We start from the raw sequence: 21,657 nt of genomic DNA on the forward strand, positions 1-21,657 counted from the left end.
AAGATACAGAAGTCTTAATGCAACAGAAATATCAGCTCTAAACCATATCCTTCCATATTTATGACAACACTTCTGAGTTTGATCCTGCCACATTCTCATAAAAATTTTGTAGAAGATATTTCAAATGTGAATTTCAGAAGGAGTTTGGCTTTTTCAGAAACACAAATTGAAGAAAGCATACATCCATTTTCAACACACTTATTTACTCTTCATTTGCACTAAGAGAAATTCCACTTGGGCAACCAAAAGGAAAAAAGTTCCTGATGAGATTTTGGATGGAGGAGGGAAGTTGCAGATTGTCCTTTTTCCATCTTTGCTCAGGACTCCACAGGAGCAGAAATGAACTGTGCCCTAAGGCAATGTGAAGAAAGTTTACTCTCTTATTTACCTTCTAAGCCTTCTCAGAGCCAGCCCTAAAAGAGATATAAGCCATCTCCTTCTCCTTAACAGAGACTCCTCCAGTCCCAGAGGTTGCACATCTCAGCAAAACAATCACAGGGTGAAGAGGCCAAAGTGAAGTATCCAGACAGACTGACCAGAAGTCAGCTAGTCCTTGCAGAGAGGAGAAAAGGTGCCATTAAGAACACGTACCTTAAATATCTCTTTACAAGGAGAAATATAAAATAGTCATTAAAAAAAAAAAGGTACTGTTAAAAAGCCAGTGGTGTACTTTTTCTGAGGAAAAAAAAGTTTTTTCCCCCATGTTCCTTATACACTGGAGCAGAACGATTGCACATCTCTCTTGCAGATTTTTATCGTGACACTGCCATGAATTTCATGCAGCTACGAAGCCAAGGGGGAGTGGGCAAGAGCCAATGAGACTTTGCTGTTGCTCTCATTTATGCACATAACACCTGAGTGAGGGTGGCAAGTGCAATATTTAAGTCAGCGTGTGGTATGTTTTTCCTCATGTGGGAAGCATGGACACAGCTGACAGCATTTCCATGTACATGTCTGCAGCAACGCTGAAACAAAACCGCTGTCTTGATGCCTTTCAAGGTCCGCAGCAAAAAGCCCTCACTTGAATGGGTTATCGTTATCATTTGGTCAAATCTAGTATCACAGAGTTCCTCATTTTTAAAGCCAAAATGCTGAAGACTGCTCTTCACGTTTGATCGACCGAAGGTCACATTTGAGTGAGGATTTTTGGCCTCTGCGGCAAGTCACAACTCGGTGTATGGTAACAGAGCCGAAGACCCGGGGCCCAGCAATACGGTGGCGTGAGCCGCCCTCGTCCACGACCAAAACCAAGGCGCCAGGGGGCCGGCGGCGCGGATCGTTTGCTCTGTGAGGGGCGGCCGCCGCCGCCGCCCCTCTTTCCCTTTCCTCACCGAGGGCCGCGCAGAGGTGTGCAGGTGTCCCTTGAGCGCGCACGCTCCCGCCGCTTGCGCCCTGCTTGCGGCGCGGCCAGGGCCGCCCGGCGCCATCAGAGGGCAGCAGCGCCCCGCTTCCCGCGACAAGATGGCGGCTCCCATGGAGCTGAGCTGCTGGGGAGGCGACTGGGGCCTGCCGTCCCTGCACCCGGAGTCTCTAACCGTCATGGTAACGGCGGGCCCCCGCCACCCGCCCCGGGACGGAGGGAGGGAAGGAAGGAGAGAGAGAGAGAGAGAGAGAGAGAGAGGGACTCGCGGGGCTCGCCTGGCGCCGCGGGGCTCTGCCCCCTGGGAGAGGCGGCGCCGCTGCCGCCGCGGGGCGCGTCCTCCCTCGATGCCCGGAGGCCTCGCTGTGTAGGGCGAGAGGCTGCCGGGGCTGGGAGCTAGGGCGGCTGTGCCCGCGGCAGGGCCTGGCGGCGGGGCTTGGCCGCAGCTGCTTCCGCGCAGGCGGCCGCCGCGCCAGGGACGCGGCTGCGGCGCGTCGGGTGCCTCCGTTCCTTCCCGGGACTGCCTGGCCTCGGCCTTGACGGGCGGCGTCTCCCAGAAAGGCACTAGCGTATTGAGGACCAATTGAAAGCAAATTTGGGCTTGCTTTTAGTCAGTCCTTAGTACCTGAACCTGTTTAAAGCAGCTTGTAAAGTCCTACACTGTACTTACGCCTAGTGATTTGATTTCCGCCCCCCTCCCCCCCCCCCCCCTCCAAATCTTCATTGCAGGCTTATGCCAAGTTTTCTGGTGCTCCCCTGACAGTGAATACTATAAATAACTCTTGGAGTGCTCCAATAGGTACGGTCTTTGTTGCTTTTATTTTAGTTGCTTTAATCATAGCTATGTTATAAATAACGGGTTTCAGTTTCAGTGTTTCATCTGAGTTTGCTTCAGTTTTGTGTTCACAAGAGTAACCTGCCCTAGTGAAAGCTGTCTGCTTTCATGATATGTTGACGAATGACTTTAGAGGCTCAGATGTAATGAATTCGTGAGAATGAAATAATGGAAGACAAATAGTGTGCGTCAAAGAACATTTTATTGAGATGTGTATGAGTGAAGCAGCAGGCAGTCAACAAAGCAGTTGCGCCAAGTACATACCTGTTTCTGTCAGGCAGTCTAGATTGATAGTATAATGAAAGCAAGTTCTTAACCTTTTTGCACTTTTATTTATGACGGTAAGTAGACTTGTATATGGAAGTAGTGTTCTTTAATTATAAATAGTTTAATGGGTTGGTACATTTGGAAGTGGAATGTGAGCCTCAGTGTAATTTGCACCAGCTGCATGGAGTTAAGAGATATTGACTCAGGAAAGGTGACTAACAACCTAGTTGCCAGAGCAGTTGAAGATACGGTATCAAGAAGGACTTCTTTGTGTTGGATGGTTATACTTATTGCTATTTGTTCAGCATTTAAGTTACGGTCTTGGTGTATTACAGAAAGGTAAAACCACTGCAGGGTTAAAGTGCTCTGTCACACCTAACTGCATCATCAGCTTAGGCATTACTGTATCCATTCAGAAGTTGTGCCTTTGACTTTAGCTTTTCAGTGATTATTTTCTGTTAGCAGGAAATAGCAAGAACTGTCTGGGTATACTTGGATAAAACACACCAAAAAATCCATATCGTAAGTGTTGCTGATGGTTGATACTTCTAATAGTATTTAGCAGCACTGTTGCCTTAGCCTCATTGTATCAATTATGTTGTGAACAAGTGGTAGAATAGGGCCCATTACTGAGATTTTACACTCTATGGCCTTTGATCCTGCGATTTGATGAGGTAAGGCTGACCAGTAAGCTTCTGGCAGAAGGGAAATACTTGGTTCTGGAGCAGTGGTAGCTTGGGCAGTGTTTGTAACAAGGCTAAAGAAAACAGGTGGTTAAAATGGATTTTGAGGGAAAGATTGGAGTAGAAGGAAGGTGTTGAGAGGGCAGTTGGACTGGGTTGGAATTTTTGTCTTAATCTAATTGTCTGAAGTCGAGTCAAGTAGCTTGGTTCTCCAAGTGTGAGGTGCCTAGCAGAACACTTTGCCTTCATTCAGTCAGGTCTGATGTGGGTCCTTTTTTATATATTGTTTTTAGAGAAGGCCACAGTATGGTGAATGTGTTTATCACCTTGGTGGAGCATCCCTGCTCTATAAAGCTTAGTTTATGTGTGAGGAAGACCATTGCATGCTATAGACAAAAGGGAAGGAGGTGAAACGACCACTTTCTAGTTGTGTTTAGAACTCATCCATATAAATTGTTGACTGTATTATTTATGCCTTCTAGGAGGTGTACCAGTCCTGATGTCAGAAGACACTGTTATTTCTCAGCCAGCAAAAATCCTAAACTACTTAAGAAAACAGGTAGGTCTCTTTCAGAAGATTTGTTTTCTCTGGCTTACGGTGGCTCTATGTGTTCCCTGTCTACAATGATATAGGCTTTCAAAAATCCTGGAGTTCAGACTCACTGCATTCCCATTTTTCATATGTGTCTGAGAAATGCAAAATGGTGGATAACAGGTTGCTCTGTGAAAATTTGATTGTTGGTTGTGTGAAAGATTTAAAAATAGGCATGAGAAAACTCGTCATTGAAAAGGACAGCTATGAAGAAGCACCCTCCTCTTAATTATAACACTTCTAATGTCTTTATGGCTTTGCAGACCTAGGGTATTGCAATTTGAGAAGGATGTTTTTAACTACTTGACTAATCATCTCTGAATGCCCTTTTTTTGAAGGGTAATGCATACAGTATTATTTTTAATCTACGTGTTTTTTCTGTAGCTTGTAATGTAAAGATGTCTGCAAGCATTTCCTAATGCACATCATACTGTGGTGTAATCAACTCTCTCCTAATGTTTCATTCACAAAGAGTAAAGCTATACCATTTGTTCTTTTCACTGAGAAATAAAAAAAAAGTCTAATAAAGCGTGGCATCACCTTTTTATTTCTAAGATGATCCTCCAGTCCACTGTTCTGATTTTTACGCTAGAAATTCCGTTTCTGCCTGGTCGGGAGTATCTGATGAATCCCATGTTAGCAGAAGTTTACATCTTTGGGGGAGGAAAAAAAACCCAATCAGAACTATGTATTTGAGGTGGAGTTTTAGACAGTTCTTTTAAAATTCTGACATTTCATAGCCATTTGAATACTAAAGATTCTTTAATACTGGGGAAAAAACCCCAAAACCTTCTTTGAGTTGAAATGTAGTAATAAGTATACTTGATTTTTCAGGTGTCTTAAGGGTCAGCACTGACCCTCTGTTTTTAGCTTAATGAAGCAAATCTCCAAAAACTTGTCAAGCCTTTTAAGGATCCTATGTCAAATTTAAAACCCAAGTCAGCCATTACTGCAATAACATTGCTGCACATTTGGTCCTTTATCTTGCTAGTATCTGATTTCTATAAAAGCAAAAAGTATACTTGCCCTTTTTTTTTGTGCTAAACACCAGCCTGACTGCCAGATGGTGCTTCAAAAAATAGACAGGGGCTTGCCAGAGGTTTTCTACATCCCAAAGTGCTGAAAAATTGCCACTGTATCGTTGGGCAGTTGGCTGGAAGGCAATGGGAATAAGACATGGGAGTTATTTTGGGAACAGGAAGTTCCCAGAAGTCTAAAGATGGGAAAAGTGTGAGAGATCTAAGGACGTTTGACAAACTTGGCCTGAAGAAGTAAAGAGGTTCTAGTGAGCACGTACTTCCTGTCTCAAAAAACTTTGCTTAATTTTCTGACATGATAGCTATTAAGTTTGAAGCAAAATCTTTTTGGAAACTTCTATGTAACACTATTTGTAGTATGTTTCTTAATTCCTAGAAATATAATGCTGATTATGAATTATCTGCAAAACAAGGAGCTGACACACTGGCATACATTGCACTACTTGAAGAGAAACTGCTTCCTGCTCAGGTAAGTGTAGAGAAGTGCCTTACAGTAGTCAGAATTTTTTGAAGTGAATTCTACAAGATGTGCCCAAGATGAGCGACATTAAAGTCTCTCAGCCATAGTCCTGCTAGAGTGCTTTTGCTTTGTTAGTCCAATTTTATAGATAACTGCCTAGCAGCTTCTGAAAAGGAAAGGGTGTTTGAGGGGTTTGTAGTAATAATCATAGAATTATAGAATCGTAGAATGGTAGGGGTTGGAAGGGAGTTGGAAGGGGGTTGTGGTCCAACCCCCCTGCAGAAGCAGGGTCACCTAGATCAGGCCACATAAGAACATGTCCAGGTGGGTCTTGAAGACCCAAGGCTCTAAGGAAGGAGCCTCCACAACCCCTCTGGTCCGCCTGTGCCACTGCTCCCTCACCCTCACAGTGAAATAGTTTTTTCTTATATTTAAGTGGAACTTTTTGTGTTCCAGCTTCATCCCTGTTGCTAGCTATGATAGAAAAAAGGGATGTCCCAACCTCCTGACACCCACTCTTTAGATATTTGTAAATGTTAATAAGATCTCCCCTCAGTCTCCTCTTCTCCAGACTAAACAGCCCCAGTTCCCGCAGCCTTTCCTCATATGAAAGATGTTCCAGTCCCCTGATCATCTTGGTGTCCCTCTTGAGCTGAGGAGCCCAGAACTGGACACAGGACTCTAGATGAGGCCTCACCAGGGCAGAGTAGAGGGGGAGAAGAACCTCCCTCAGCCTGCTGACCACACTCTTCTTGATGCATCCCAGAATGCCATTGGCCTTCTTGGCCATGAGGACACATTGCTGGCTCATGTTCAGTTTGTTATCAATCAGGACTCCCAGGTCTCTGCAGAGCTGCTCATCAGCAGTTCAACCCCCAGTCTGTACTGGTGCATGGGGTTGTTCCTCCCCATGTTCAGGACTCTGCAGTAGTCCTTGTTGAACCTCATGAGGTTCGTCTCTGTCCAACTCTCAAGCTGGTCGTGATTCTGCTGAATGGCAGCGCAGCCTTCTGGGGAATCAGCCAGTCCTCCCAGTTTGGTGTCGTCAGGGAACATGCTGAGGGTACACTCTGTCCCCTCGTCCAGGTCTTTGATGAAGATGTTGAACAAGACTGGCCCCAGAACCCATCCCTGAGTAACTCCACTGGCCACAGGCATTTTAAAAGGACACCTATGAATGCTATTTCTTTTAGATCCTTTTTGAGAAACAATATCCTGAAAACAGGTTATTGTGACTGGGATTTTTTGTTTCATTTGTTTCTTTTAAAAAAGCTTTGCATCAGATCTGATGTGTCTGATGTGGTGTTTGTAGCTGTGGAAGCCTTTTGAGCTGCCGAGTTAGAACTTTTGAGAAATTAAAATACCCATCAGTGGGTTCTTTTTTCAGTTCTAAGCAACACGTGGCCACATGCCCTCATGGTTTCAGTTTATGTACATTAGAGCTATAAAAATCCCCAGACATTGGATCTCTTGAATGATATTGGCTTCAGTTTGTACAGGAGAAAATACTCTGACCAGATGAAATCACAGGTTAGGCTCTTCATCTGACCCACAAGGTTTTGAACTTATGATATCGTTGTATCTTTAAGATTTATATATGATTTTCTTAAAACTCTAGAAAGTGTAAACCCAATTCTGTACAACTGCAACTCTTCTTGTGATAGTTTTTCAGTGTACTGTGTGTGTTTCTTCAAGTGTGTGTGTGTAGGTCTGTATAAACATGTCTGTATATAAATTATGCTAATGTATATAGGTCTGTGTAATATTTTGATTGTTTTTCTTTAGGTGGAAGGTAACTGTTTCCTTAATTACATACTTCTACACTGGAAAGATTAGTATAGTCCTTTATGGAGCCTGATTGCCTTAAATTACAGTAATTTTTGGTGCTTCTGGTTCTTTGTCAAAGATCAAACTTTGAAGATATGTCTATATTCTGACTCAAATTGCAGTCTTATTTTAACTTGTGTTGATACAGCTGCACACTTTCTGGGTTGAGGCTGAAAACTACTGCCGTGTGACAAAGCCATGGTTTGCCTCAAGGTTTGCCTTTCCACTGAGTTTGTATCTGCCTGGAAAGATGTCTAGGGAAGCGCTGAACAGGATCTTACTGACCAGGGGAGGGCCTCCACTCTACAGTCTCACTGAAGTGGAAGCACAGGTAAGTGTTGTGTAGTAAAGAATTTTCAAGTTATTGCTGTCAAAGGCAAGAAGTGAAACTCTGTCAAATGATGAGTGGTGCTGTGCATACTGGCCTTGCTACACCTGGGGCTCTTAGACAGTCTTGTGTCTCATCAGATATACAGGGATGCCAAGGAGTGCCTAAATCTCCTGTCGAAGAGATTGGGAACATCTCAGTTTTTCTTTGGAGATACGTGAGTGTGGTTTTTCTTTTTTTTTACATTTTTATTTTTATTTCCTAAATGACTAATAAACCAGGTACCACATGACTCTGTGAACACTTACATTTTTTGGTTTTTAACCTGACAAAGTGTTAAAAGTAGTGCACAGTAGTTTTGTGTTTCACACTCTGCTTTTCAGATAAATCTGAATGAGCAAAAAGGGCATAAACACGACATTTGGACTAAGGCAGCTCTGTGTCTCCTTGATCCTGCACTTTTCCACAGGGAGGCAGATGCTGCCCACAGCTGCTAAGGAAATGTGAGGTGCTCGATGACTTAGTGTAGCACTAGAGTATGCTTTTCTAACCACCGAATGCCACCTCCTGTGCTTGTGTGTAGGACAAAAAAGATGCTTTAAGCCTGAAATGTTTCACCTGCTTTCATGGGAGGAGAGTGTAGGTGTGGGAACACTCCTCTCCCTTTGGTGTGTGCACAGAGCAGGAGCAGTTATTACCGACAGTTTAGTGCCAGCAGGTCCTGGAAAGGGTGATCTATTCCTTCAGCCACTGAAGTCAAACCACTTTGTGAGAGAGGATCCTGGTCCCTTGGCGTAAGCTTGGCTTTTGTCGTACCAGAAACGTATTTTAGAGTGACTTAACAGTGCATGTGACTGTATGGCTGTATTTCAGTGCTGAAATTACTATTTCAGCTTGCCAGCGTGTCCCTATTTCAAAGGTGCCAAAATCAGTAGGTAGTCTGTACAAAGCATTTACCTGATTGACAGGAAAAGATGGAATGCCAGAAAAGCAGTATTCTGTCTTGTGTTTGACACACAAAGAAAACAGTGAATGTGGTAGTGCCTCACTTCAGTCACTTTGGGGTTTTTGTTTTGTTGCCTTTCAGGCCTACCACCTTGGATGCCTTTGTGTTTGGTTTCCTTGCACCGATTTATAAAGTGTGCTTCCCCAGAGTACAATTACAAGAACATTTGAAACAGCTTCCTAACCTGTGTCGGTTCTGTGATGATATTTTAACTTGCTACTTCAGGTTAACTGTCTCTGGTAAGCTGTGTTTCTCTCCCTTTTTCTCATGCATAGTCGTGTTTGGATTAAGACATTAGGATTCCATCTGGGATCCAACGCAGAGTTGGAGTTTATGTAGTTTGTGCTAGACAAAATGGGGAGATGAGGTGGAGAAACTTCCAAAGTTGTGCAGAAAGGATTGAAAATTAAAAGCAAGGGATTAATACTTAGTGTTAGACTCTTTCAAGCATTGGCAAAATGCACCTGTATCTCTGCCATGGCTTATGCTTAGTACTTCTGGTTTTGTCACATGGAATGATTTTTCCACTGAAATTCTTCTTAGGATAAAAACACTACATAAACTCTCTCTCCAATGTGGGTTTATTTTTTAAGGATTTAAAAGCTTTTGTAAATACCTTTTCACCTTTCATCTTTCTGCCTTCACTCTCCAGGCCATTCTCCGGCTGAACAGGATACAGCAGATGCTAATCTGCAGAAACTCACACAGCTTGTAAATAAGGAATCCAACTTGATTGAAAAGGTTACTTTTGCTTCAGTCTTTGTTTTTCCTGCTTTGTTGTGGTTACTTGTTAACTGACACTGTTGCACAGCAACTGCAACTGTACAATGGACATTTTATTTTTATTCTTTTCTATTGAGTTACTTGTGTAGGGAGGCAGGAAGAATGTCATTTGAAGGAGATCATGAATTAATTTTTTTACATAGTATTTTTATTGCAGTTGAGAGACATTGTCTTGCAAGTGTGCATATTGACCCAAGAAGGGCATGTTTCCACAGGTGTACATTCCAGCAAAGGAGGAGGCAGATGTATTGATCCAAACTCAGAAACAGTTATGCATGTTAAGACTGATCACCAGCTCTCCTTGCTCCCAGCTGGATGCTGTAGTCATAACCTATAGTCACTCTTCTGTTTGTTCTACATCTAGCTTTTGTTTCTTGATTTTCCTCCTTTCTGAGGCTCAGTACCTATCAAAAGCTAATCAACTTACCTGAAACTTATGTGTGAAGACTTAGCATTCTAGTGCAGACAGACCACTTTTAACTGGACAGACAGAAGACATTTCTTCCTGAAACAGATGAGTGGATTAAATAGATCATTTACTGTGATCAGCTTCGGTGGCATTTAGGTGTCTTCTCTTTGTGGTGTTGAAGTGTGGCTGTGGAAGTTTCGAGGAATGGGTTACACAGGTTTGTCAGGCATGATTTAGGTAAAGCTGATCATACCTTGAGGAATTGGGATGGTCTAGACAGTCTCTGGAGATACTTCCTGTGCTGTCTTTTGTAATTCTGTTTACTCCCTAGTAACGACACTCCTTTTGCTGCCACATTACGCACAGGGCATTAGGTTGGTTTTCTGTGAAAATGTAAAATCTTTATATTCAGAGGTTAATTTTAACCTGTCTTTGAAACCATCACAAGTTCTTTATTAAATACTTTTTGAAACCTTTTAACTAATCTAAATTCAGCCAGTGCCTCCAGAAAGTTTCTAATTTGAAAGAGGTTTGTTCTTGTAAGGTGCTCAACGTGCAGAAGCCTCCGTTGACGTTAGCAGTTTGACTTTTGATCTGCTTTCCAGCAGCATTTGGTTGTTGTACAGAATTGAAACTTTGACCTCTTAAAACAGACTAGTGCTGGTGCTTTCTGCAGTAACCTTGACAAAATGATGCGAGCAGAAGCACACCTGTTTGGCTTGGGTTTGGTACAATATATGCCAAGAATGAACAGCAGCTCTCACGCAAACATATGTCTGTGAAGGAGAGAGAATCAAGGCATCAGCTTTTTCTGGGTCTGAAATAACAGGGTAAAAAAGAATACTCCAACCGGTCTTAATGATGGCAGCCCTGACAAACAGACTAATCATATAACCTGTATTCTACCACTTGCCAGATCCGGCTCTCGTTATTTCTCTGCAGATGGACGACAACCTTCGTAAGAGTCCTCAGCATCCTCCTCGAAAGCTAACAACACTCAAGCTTGCTGCGGGTGGGGAAGGCGGCAGTCCCTCAAATCGTTTGTCACCTTGACAACTTTTGTTGCCCATACACTTATTTGCCTTCAACTCAGCACCACTGTAAATTGTTAACACTTGAATGTTCTTTTTGCAAGGGAAGAATTTGCTAATGGGTACAAGTAGGGAAGAAATAATGGCTTTACAATCTCCCATCTACCTGTTATTTTAAGAAATAGCTTAGTTTGGGATGACCACACACAAAGCTGAGGCTAAACTAAACAAGAAGCTTATTCCTGCAGCTGTTAAAAGTGATTTTGTACAGTATATTTTTTGCCTTTAGCCTAGCAGAAATGTTGACCAGAAGTTAAAATTGCACGTACGGAATGTTCACCATTAATTTATTTTGTGGCTTTTGATTTTACCATAATCATATTGCTATATGTTGAGTGGGTGTACTCTTGTGTCTGTCTGAAAATTACAGAGTCCAGTTGCAACATTGGTGAAAAGACTGGGAGAAAACAATGAAATAACTGCCCTTCATGGCAGCTGAAAAATGAAAAGCAATGAGAGGTGGTTAAATATTTTTTATTTAACCTTCGCGAATGCTCTTGGGTCTTGTGTTTTAAAGTCGTTTGTACTTTTGTTGTACTCTGAGGGGGATTTTTGAAAAGCATGTGCACTGTTGGGGATACAATACTGTACAATACTAACATTTCACAGGTACCTGGCATTAGCCCTATGTGGAACAGGTTTAACCTGTGCACAAGGTAATGCCATATGCTGCAAAACTGCTACGTCAAAGTCACAGAGGAGTGGTAATGGGACCAAGAGGTTTGATGAGCTCCTCTCAGGACAAGAGACTTGCCTAGCAAACATACTGCAAACATACTCTGCATTGAAGGGAGCTGGCTGGCAACTTTGTAAAATAGATGATGTGGGCTTTTAAACTTGTCACAGATGCCTTGGAATTGAGTTTGTCTTTTTTTATAAGCACTACAATTAATTCAAAAGATTAAATAGAAAATGTCCAACTTTTTATTGTTTGCCTGTGTAGCTCAGACAGTCTTTTTCAGAGTTCTTCTGTCTCTGCAAACTGAAACATGGTACAGCACGTATTTCTTCTCTTTGGGTGCAGGAACAGGTTGCCCAGAGAGGCTATGGATGCCACATCCCTGGAAGTGTTCAAAGCCAGGCTGGATGGGGCTTGGAGCAACCTGGTCTAGTGGAAGATGTCCCTGCCTGTGGCAGAGGAGTTGGAACTAGATGGTCTTAAAAGTTCCTTCCACCCCAAACCATTCTGTGATTAAGGAGTTACATCTCGTTATATCTTCTCTTAGCAGCAGCCTTGCTAGTTCAAGAGCTCCCAGCAATTCTGTTGTAAAAGAGATACTATAATTCTCTACAGCAACACATCCACAGATGCTTCATGAGTGGGTGAAAGGAGAAGTAGTCAGGGAGACTGGCCAAAATGGCAGTGCTTGGGATAGAGATTTCTCATAACTGCATCCATGAGATGACTCTTCTGGTTTTTCTCCTTTTTCTGCCCGAATGGAAATAGTCTTTCAGCTTCCATTCATTGATTAGTCATGTTGGAGATACATAAATTATTTCCTATTTATAAAGACAAGACTGTAGATTGTGTACATACTGTACTTTCAGACTTGATAAGTAAGGAATGTAATAGCTTTAACATATCTGAATTACAATTGAAATGTTGGGTTTGTAATGAGCACCTTAAAATAGTGCTTAAGCTTCAAGCTCTTATTAAGGGATTGGTTTCAGCAATTTGAAATTAACCTAGCTCGTACTCACTGCAGTTGTATAAATCGGCAGTCTGTGACATGTAAAAATAAGTTAAATGTTTAACTTTATTACTGCCTGTATCTTGACAAAGTTTAAATGAGGCAAGTCACACGGCTTTTCGGAGTCTTTAATTTATAAGCACGGTTATGGGTAATATGCCTTAGCTTGTTGCTTTTGTGAATATGTACACTCAATCTTGACAATCTCTTTGTAAAAAGGTCATTGTTCCAGAATTAAAGTTCTGGATTTTCAGTCGAGGTTTGGTACTGTTTTTTATGGAAGTTAAGGTGGCATTTTTTGAATATTTTTCTTTGTTGAAAGGTTTATCTTGCCTTTAAAAAAGGAAATGGCAACTACTGACTGTTGAAAGATGAAATTGTGACAGTTTAGTGTATCCATGAGGTCAGATTTTAATCACAGCTTTCCAATACTAATCTTCCTTTCAACACTAGTGTTTTTGGGAAGGTGGGGAATGGGGCAGCACAAGTTCTATAATCTCACAAAACTAGAGCCTCGGTCTGTGTGTAGGCAAAAATTTGACAAACCAATACCTGAGTAAGTTCATTCACTGGCTGGCAGCAGGGCTAGAGGTCACAGAGTACATTGTCTGCAGTAGTACACACCATCCCAGATGGCCACTGAGGTTGCATCAGGCTCCTTTACCTGAAAAGTGTAACATCTGGCCTGTTCTGGGCTTGCCTGGGCAGTGACTGGCATATTTGGCATGTCTGAGTTTTGAAGCAGGACAGTTAATGATGTCATGAGTGGGATCGGTGTGGTTAACTGTAGCTATCTGCATCTGAAGTACTCACAGCTCCTCAGCAGTGGAGACAGGTGGGATCAAGGTGCCATTCTTCTCCCTATGGCAGATACCGACAGTAGCGAAGTGCATGAGGTCCTGAACATGTTTGTGATCACAGAGTGCATGGGAAGCTATGGCTGCAGAGTGAAGGGTGCTGGGGTGAGGGCCGATAGCTGCACTGCCCGCTGTGTGAGGTGGTGAGTGGGTGGCTGGCGCAAGGTCAGCCACTGTGGCCTGGAAGCCATGGTGGAGCCGTCACACCGCTGCAGGCTGTGGGACACACTTGGCTCAGATGGCTCCCCTAGGTTTGGTCTGGCTGCTGCTGCGGAGCAGCTGGTGCGCTGCTGCCTCCTGCCCTGGGAAGGTGGTGTCTGGGAAGGGCGTCCCATGGGGGCTGCTGACAGCTGTGAGGGGCGGGAACCACTCGGGCAGCTTGCAAATTTAACACCCCCACTCCCAGGCCATCTTGCTGTGCAGGGGTATATGTAGATACCTCTAGGGTTAGTCTGCATGCTTCTGTCTGCTGACCGTAGGAACATGTACATGTTGGAAGAAATAAGATTAAAAATGTTATGAACAAATTGCTACAAATACAATCTATTTAATGTTTCTGAGATAACCTCAAAAATGCCTTTCCTCTCCTTTGAAATACTGTTACAGTAGACTTTTATATACACTGGTGAAGTCACATTGCTTTTGCTAATGCAGTTTAGCACTCTGTTAAGAAAAACACCCAATTATATTTGACTCCTGGTTACAAATGGTTTCCAGACTTACATGAGTAGGTTTCCTCCTTGATTGGTATTATTCTTGGCATTGCAGTAGGAATTTATGGTTGGCTGACCCTGGCTGGATGCCAGCTGGCCACCAAAGGTGCTCTGTTACTCCCCTCCCCATCTGAGTAGAGGAGAGAAAATACAACAAAAGGCTTGAGAGTTGAGTTAAGGATGGGGAGAGATCACTCAGGAATTTCTGTCACAGGCAAAACAGCCTCAACTTGGGTATTTTATTACCAGTTAGATCAGAGTAGGGTAATAAGAGAGAAAAACAAATCTTAAAAACACCTTTTCCCCCACCCCTCTCCCCAGGCTCAACTTAGCATTCAAGTTCTTTACCTACCTTCACCTGGTGATGCAGGGGAACAGGGAATGCGGGTTGAGGTCAGTTCATCACAGATTGTACTGCTCCCTCCTCAGGAGAGGACTCTCCACACCCTTCTTCTACTCCAGTGGGGTCCCTCCCATGGGAGACAGTCCTTCATGAACTCCTCCAACACAAATCCTTCCCACAGGCTACTGTTCTTCACAGACTGCTCCAGTATGTGTCCCTTCCGTCAGTGTAGTCCTTCAGGAGCAGACTGCTTCAGTGTAGGCTTTCCATGAGGTAAGAGATTCCTACAGGGCACATCTACCTACTCTGGTGTAGGGTCCTTGCTAGGCTGCAGGTGTATCTCTGCTCCCCTGTGGCCTCCATGGGTGCAGGGACAGGGCCTGCCTCACCATAGGCTGCACCACAGGCTGCAGTGGTGCAATCTCTGCTCCAGTGCCTGGGCACCTTCTGCAATGGTCTGTGGAAGTGTTGCTCTCACACATTCTTGTTCACCTCTCCAGCTGCAGTTTGTTGCACAGCAGTTTTTTCCCCTCCTTAAATGTATTTATCCCAGAGGTGTTACCACCATTGCTGATAGGCTCAGCCGTGGCCAGCAGTGGGTCCATCTTGGAGCCAACTGGCATTGGCTCTGTCAGACATGGGGAAAGCTTCTGGCAGCTTCTCACAGAAGCCACTCCTGTGGACTTCCCACTACCAAGACCTCGCCACACAAACCCAGTACACAGCTACTGATAGTGCACGTGTTTTTTTCCATACAGAGAGGCAGACTAGCTTTTTATGTCAGGCTGACAAACTACACTGTAACTCAAATCTGTCTAGTCACAGAGTCACACAACAGTTCGGATTGGAAGAGACCTTTAAAGATCATCTAGTTCCAACTCTCCTCTGACATGAGCAGGGTCACTTTCCACCAAGTTGTCCAGTTCGTAACGTACCTAAAATCTGTGTTGACTAAGAATATGCTACATACAAAAAAATATACTCTTTCACCAATCATTTTAGTCTGCTGTTAGTGGTTAGCCTTATTCAGTAAAATGTTCCATAATCCCCCTTGGTGCCAACCAATGCCAATGAGATGCTGGATTTTGATGCATTGGCTAGAGCACTGATGCAGGATCAAGCTGTTCCACAGTAGTGGGATTTAAGAACCACACAGAGGTGAGGGAGCACTCATGGGGCAGCTTTGCCTACTGATCTTGGCAGTGCTAGTCCCTGCTGAGGCAGGTGAGAAATGACTGAGCACAGGCAGGTTTCTGGGTGAGAAGCTATTCCTCTGGTCCAGCCCTTTTCAGGTATATGTGCATATTTTGTTAGCATACGAGCCTCTTGGTAGCACTTCTGTTCTGCCCTTATGCCATGCAGGCATGATGATGACATGGGGCTTAATGTTCTTATAGCACCTCCTGTCCTGGTCTGGGCAGCACGGCAGAAGCCCAGCCCCACTACACTGGTCTCCTCCTTGCACTAGGATATCTGCCAAGCAATGGGGATGGCTTGGGGGGGCAGCCTGACTTGGAGCAGAGCTCTGTATCAGAGGGAGCTGCTGTAAAGGCAGAGATTTTTTTCCACCTCAGGCATGTATTAAAAGCAAAGAAGCACAGAAGGATGTCCAATGTTCTCTGTACCTCCCTGTTTCTACCTAGAGCAAAGCTTTCAGGAAGAGATACCAGGTCTCAAGTGAAATCAGGTAAGATCTCCACTCAGAAGCTGAGATGCTGAGAAGCAAAGAAAAAGCAACGGAAAGACACCAGGGCCATCTGCTTTCACCTTCACTGGCCTGTTGTCTGAGAGATTTGTCAGTGTCACAGTGCTTGGGCCTGTTATAGACTCTGCTTCATTAGCAGAGGCATATTAGGAGAGAGATATTACTCTTATGGGCAAAAGGTGGGGGGGAAATCCAATGACTTGCTTCAGGTTCTGAAAAATAAAGCAAGAAATTACTTGTGCTAGGCTGGTGTGTCTCAGTGCAAGACCAAGTGAACAAGGTTTACTGAATTTCATTAAAAGCTAAGCTGAGACCAGGATTCGATGGGACACATTTAGTTCCATAGAAAGTAAGATCTTGTGGTACATCAGCCTATGACACAAGTTGGTTCCTCGACACTGTTCAGCCCCTTTTTGTCCAGTCCCTCATCAAAATGGCATGTTTTATTTTTTTGTCATGAATGTCAATGTTCCACATTTTTACAATGTTGAAGTGTAGTTACATGTGGAGTCTGGGTGAGTTACTGTTACAAAAACACATAACAGGATGTTCCTAGTCCCTCAGTTACACCAAGACACCAGAGAAATTGCATGCTTTGTGTATCCAGTGGGCTCATTAAGTAGAAACAGTCCATGCATATGCATCCGGTGCTCAGCTTGAATTTGCCAAGCCTTTTTGACAAGGATGACTGGGCAGTCTGCCAATGCACGCACACACCTCATGGGTTTTGTTTCCAAGGGTGTAGAGGGGAGAGAGAGAGCACGCACACAAGGAATTGCAAGTCTCTGCAAAGCTGCGATTTACCCAAAGCAACTTTGCAGTGATGGAGGCGAGAGTCCAGCTTCTCTTCTATTGTCATTTGCTGTGGTAAATGATCTTTTTCCCAGCTGCTGCCAACTGATTTACTGTTGGCATGACAGCAATTGTGCAGATGATAATGATCATGTTGGGAGCTGTCCTTTGCTATCTGAGGAATAGACTGTTGTCCTTATTGTGTTGCCAGCAGTGTCTTGGTGTCTGCCCTGCTGCCTTTAGTTCATCACTCTCTGCTGACTTCCACCTAGCTGTTACCGCCCACCCGTGTTCTTGCAGGGTTTTGTCAGTTGCAATTATTGCTGACTTAGATAACTATTTCAAGCAAACACGGCTGGTTTTCTTTTACTTGTGCCTCATAGTTGGTTTTTTTTTACATCTCAAGCCTCCCTCTCCAACCTTTTTCCGTTCCTGCAGTCAATTATTTCAACTTCTATTTAACTTGCAGTTGAATGCTGTAACAGTGGAGAGCCAGGTGCTGAGGGGAAAATCTTTAAGTTTTCATGCTGGGCCCAGCTATGGGGTGTCTTTGTATTCTCAGAATTATTAAAAGCAACCAAAAAAAAAAAAAAAAAAAAAGAAAAAGGAAGAAAAAAAGAGGGACAAAAAGAAAAGAGAAAAGGACAAAGGTTTCTTTCTCATTGTTAAAAACCAAGACTGATGTTTGGTTAAACTAGGCTGCATATGTTCAGGTCAGGATTTCCCAGTGAGTTGTGCTTTAAGTTGTGACCACAGTGTGAGGGGTTTCTAGAAATTCCTCCAGTAGTATGTTCCACTGCTCAGGAGTAGCCATGGGGAAGTGATACATATTCTGCCAAAACTGTTGCTGTTGGAAAATGCAAATTTTTGAAACCTATACGTTCTACAAAAAAAGGTACTGTTTTGGACAGCAGAGATTGCTCATACACACACAGGTATATGGAGAGGGAGGAAGGCAACTGATGGATACAGAACAGGCACAAATTTGCCCAGAGTAGCTGATGCTCTGTGCTTATGTGAGAAGGGATTTCAGTTCTCTGCTCTGAATTAAGGAAAGTGAGAACTCATTTTGGCTGATTCACAGCTCTAGGCAACTATCTGAGATAGTGGATTAGTAGCTTTTCCACAGTGGGCAGAGATCTATTTTTTCACAGAAATCCAGGAAAGATCCTCTTTCCCCAGTGCAGGATATGAAAACCTCAGAAATCTCTGACTTTCATGAGAGAAGCAAGCTATTTCCCATCTGTTCTATGTGCTTCCTTAGAACCTCACAAGAACTATTCTGTTTGCCTGGTCTCCTTATTTTAGCTGAGCAAGGTAGCTGTCTTTGCAGAGAGAAGATTAAGTGTTGAAATGGTGCTGGCAGAGAACATAGTAATGGAGCAACGTGCTCAGAAAAAACTGAAGCGGGCAAGATGCTTAAGTTATTTTTCCTGAAGAATGTTTTGTGGGAGGCATGATACCTGCTAGATACCACCTCCAGCAATGAGCAGGTCTTTAGAGCAATCTCCAAGGGCTCTGTGCTGTTTGCATCCCTGTTCTGTAGACATCAAAAGCCACCAGAGAGTCTAGGGAGAGCAACATTATCTGGGATTACAGCCCCTCAGTGAAAGACAGTGGGAAGAGTAGGGTATTACTCACATTTCTCCTAGTATTACCAGCTCAGCTTTCTCTCAGGTCAGCCTTAGGTTACATTTAGGTAGTTTGGGTCAGTTTGGTTTAGAAGGCCTCTGACTTTTGCTGGCATGCCTTGACACTGGCCTTATACCAGTTTCCTCTCCTGTGATCTCAGTAGCCTGAGGAAGACTGGACCTAAAGTTGTCAGCTGTCCATGTAATTGATTATTTGGTTCAGTTTGGGAAGTTCTAACATATTTTAGGATGCTCCCATCACTGCTTTTACAGCTTTTGTCCTGGGATTTAATGACTGGTGGTCAACAGGACAGGAGGCAAATGTGGATGCCCTATGCTTGTCTTGGGGCATTAGAAATTCACCAATAGCCATGACATGACAAGTGCTGGCTCTGAACCAAGACTGATACCCGGCTTAAATGAAAGGAGCTGTGATATTAGTGACACCAAAATTGGAATGGAAGTCTCTTTTACTAACCTGTGTAGTTCATAAAGGAAAACAGATTAAGAGAAGTCCATGGCAACTTTAGGGCCTTTTGTTTAATGGTCAATGTGGAGTTTGCTAAGAGCATTTGCTTACTGTATTTTCTCTTTCATCAAGGTAGCATCAGTTCTCTGGCTATTGCTTCTCTGGTGGGTTTCAAAGTGGGCTAGATTCCTGGAAGGAGGCTCCTGAATGCTGTCTGACCCATCTGGTTGCAGGAGAGGTGGGTGTTCCTGAGAAATAAGAGGGGCTGGGTTGAAGCACATGCAGAGTTTCTGAAGTGATTTGTAGTGTGGAAAACCTTTGCAGAGTAAAAATTTGCTGTTTTATCTGGCATGGTAAAGGAAGATTTCCTTACCTCCTTCACAGTAAGAGCAAGTGTTTGTAGATAAGTCCTGTAGGCCTCTTGCGTTAAGACTACATTTTCCACTCTCAAGTTTCTAAGTCATAGTTCTGGTACCCCAAATTCTTCCATGCCTGTTAGTTTCTTGTGTCTGACAAAGTCTGACATAAAAGAAAAATCAGTTTTGAGAGACACTTTGTTCACCATTTGAGTAAGAAAATTCTTCATTGTCATAGAGGGAAGTGTCTTATTTCCTCTACTGCAAGATGTACACCTAGAGGAAGAAACAGTACGTGCCAGAATGACATCTAGTGTCTGAATTGTCAGGATGTATGAAGGCTATATTTTGATAGCCTTAGAGCCTGCATTGTTGTATTGTATGTGTTGCTCTGTTAAAGTACTACTGAACTTGTGTATTGCCACAAGTGGAACGGGAGAGAAAAAATAAAAGACAAGCACATTTCTTCCAAAGAGCATTTGAATGAAATAAAATGGGTTATGTCCCTGGAAGTTGCCCACAGGACTGCAAACCTTCTCATTTTCATTGAGCAATTAGCTGCTAGTTCTTAACAATAACAATATCTTCTGCATTCTCTTTCAGTCAGTTCAGTGTGGTCTGAGGTTTTAATAACTTTCTTGTATGTTTTCAGTTTTAGTAACACTTCCTTTGGTTGTAGGTTTACCAGATGTCACACTGGACCTTGGTTTGAGATAATTCCTACAAAAAAATGTAGGTAATTGCGCTGCTTGTACTTCTCTGCTTTTCATCCATTTTCAAGACTTTCACAATTACTTAGTAGATTAATTCTGCAACATGTTACTGGTAACTTCAGGTACATCACAGGAAAGTACCCCATGGTGCCTGATGGAGTGTGGCCTTTTGGAAGGAGAATAGGATATTCTTAGGCTATCCTTTACCTTTCGGATGAAGGTACAGTGAACTAAGTATTTTTGCAAAGAAATGGATGCAGTTCTCTTGTTTAACTCAGAACAAAATGAGTTCTGACATCACTGGTACAGGCACAAACTCTGAGTAGATTTTTTTCAAACATACAAAATCATTTCCTGGACCTGCAGCTTATAATGTTATCCTTACAAAATTTTATGCACTTAGGGCTTGCCTACACTGTTTCTGTGTTTTAGTATCTCCTCACTGATGCACTTGTACACTGAAGCAAGACAAAGAAGAGTCATTAGTGCTTAGTTACGTTTACCTGAGACACAGATCTGCAAGCTGGGCAAAGTGACACATTTTCCAAAGGCTCACCTGTTTATCTCCCAGCCTGATGTGTACCTGTGTCCTCTCTGGAGACTGACCTCCAAGATGCCCTTGGAGGACTCAGGTGCTGATAGCATCACTTCATCTATCCATCCCTGGTGAAAGAAAAGATTTTTTTTTACTGATTATGGTATTACTCCAAAGAGCTGAAAGCATCTGTATTAGGAGCCTGAGGTCAAGGAAAGACTTGGAGAAGCAAGCAGCAGTCAGAGCAGTCTGTCATTCTACTGCCTGAGTTTTGCAAGTGTATTTAGCACCTCAAGCTAAAAGTGTACTCTTTTGAAACACTTTGGCACAAGGCAAAGCTGTTCAGAGTACCAGAAAGGGGAACAGAAATTTGATTGATTCTTCAAAAGAGTAATCAGGTAGATATTCAAAACCTTGTGTTCTCTGTGTGTTGAACTAAAAGAGTAATTTTTTTGTCCCAGAACATTTAATGGTTGGAATAACCTGGGGACTTTGACAAAATGATTCAGGCAGAGAAACGAAAGGATTGTTTCTCAGTAGACACATTTATCTTATTACTTCATAATTATTTAACACTCATCCTTGGAATTTCTTTGAATAACATTATTGTGTTGTGTTAGACCATGAGTGAATTTTATTTTCCTTCTTTTCCAAACCCCGTCCTTCATGAAAAACTGAACACAGTTGCAACTGTCTTCCTGAGGAGTCAAGTGAATGATGCAGAACTATTTTTTTTCTAGGAGATATTTTCAAGTATTTAAGGCTTTGGAAAGAAGAACAGAACTTCAGTTGCTGTGAAAGTGCCAAACCTAACGATGCCTTGTCACAACAACTCCTCTCATTTCTTGGCAAGCCTTGAGCAGAGTGACTGCAGATTCTCCCAGGAAACAAAGTCCCGGCTGTCACAATACGAGCAGTAAATGGAGTCTGATTCCGTTCGAATTACAGAATTCAAGTTCTCAGTCACATTAAAATTAAATATTTATTAAACAAGGATCTGTTTTATGTGAATGAAGCCAGCTGATCAGGCCCTGGCTTATGTGTCCTAAAAGTAAAACAGTGTCACACTGTCTCAGTACTGACTCAGAAAAAAAGATTTTTTTTCCCTCCTGAACCACTAACCCTATAAACAACCAGTATACAATCCACAGGGCATTTTCTGTAGCTTACTTTA

At 43.0% G+C, this 21,657-nt stretch overlaps 1 protein-coding gene across 7 annotated transcripts; it reads left to right on the plus strand.

Annotated features, from left to right (window-relative positions):
- The first annotated feature begins 1,448 nt into the window (after positions 1–1,448).
- On the plus strand, positions 1,449–21,480 carry MTX3 (metaxin 3). Of its 7 annotated transcripts, none has more exons than XR_009820908.1 (10): positions 1,449–1,542; positions 2,090–2,159; positions 3,628–3,704; positions 5,151–5,243; positions 7,210–7,392; positions 7,530–7,606; positions 8,477–8,634; positions 19,012–19,117; positions 19,915–19,967; positions 21,224–21,480. XR_009820908.1 is itself a non-coding variant. In XM_062019008.1 (9 exons), the coding sequence occupies exons 1-9, from the start codon at positions 1,462–1,464 to the stop codon at positions 10,638–10,640; spliced, it is 939 nt and encodes a 312-aa protein (XP_061874992.1). In that variant the 5' UTR covers positions 1,449–1,461; the 3' UTR covers positions 10,641–12,997. The 7 variants fall into 7 exon arrangements, 5 of the variants coding, with proteins under 5 accessions (XP_061874992.1, XP_061874993.1, XP_061874996.1 ...); XR_009820909.1 differs by lacking the exon at positions 21,224–21,480 and adding an exon at positions 20,071–20,111; XM_062019008.1 differs by lacking the exons at positions 19,012–19,117; positions 19,915–19,967; positions 21,224–21,480 and adding exons at positions 9,048–9,136; positions 10,530–12,997.
- The last annotated feature ends 177 nt before the right edge of the window (positions 21,481–21,657 follow it).

The sequence above is a fragment of the Colius striatus genome, chromosome Z, assembly GCF_028858725.1.
Source record: "Colius striatus isolate bColStr4 chromosome Z, bColStr4.1.hap1, whole genome shotgun sequence".
Classification (NCBI taxonomy): domain Eukaryota; kingdom Metazoa; phylum Chordata; class Aves; order Coliiformes; family Coliidae; genus Colius; species Colius striatus.

Coding starts and splice junctions, on each gene's coding strand:
- MTX3 (XM_062019008.1), top strand. CDS start 1,462: ATGGCGGCTCCCATGGAGCTGAGCTGCTGGGGAGGCGACTGGGGCCTG. Junction 2,160..3,627: donor CTCTTGGAGTGCTCCAATAG/GTACGGTCTTTG, acceptor TATGCCTTCTAG/GAGGTGTACCAGTCCTGATG. Junction 9,137..10,529: donor AATCCAACTTGATTGAAAAG/GTTACTTTTGCT, acceptor ATTTCTCTGCAG/ATGGACGACAACCTTCGTAA.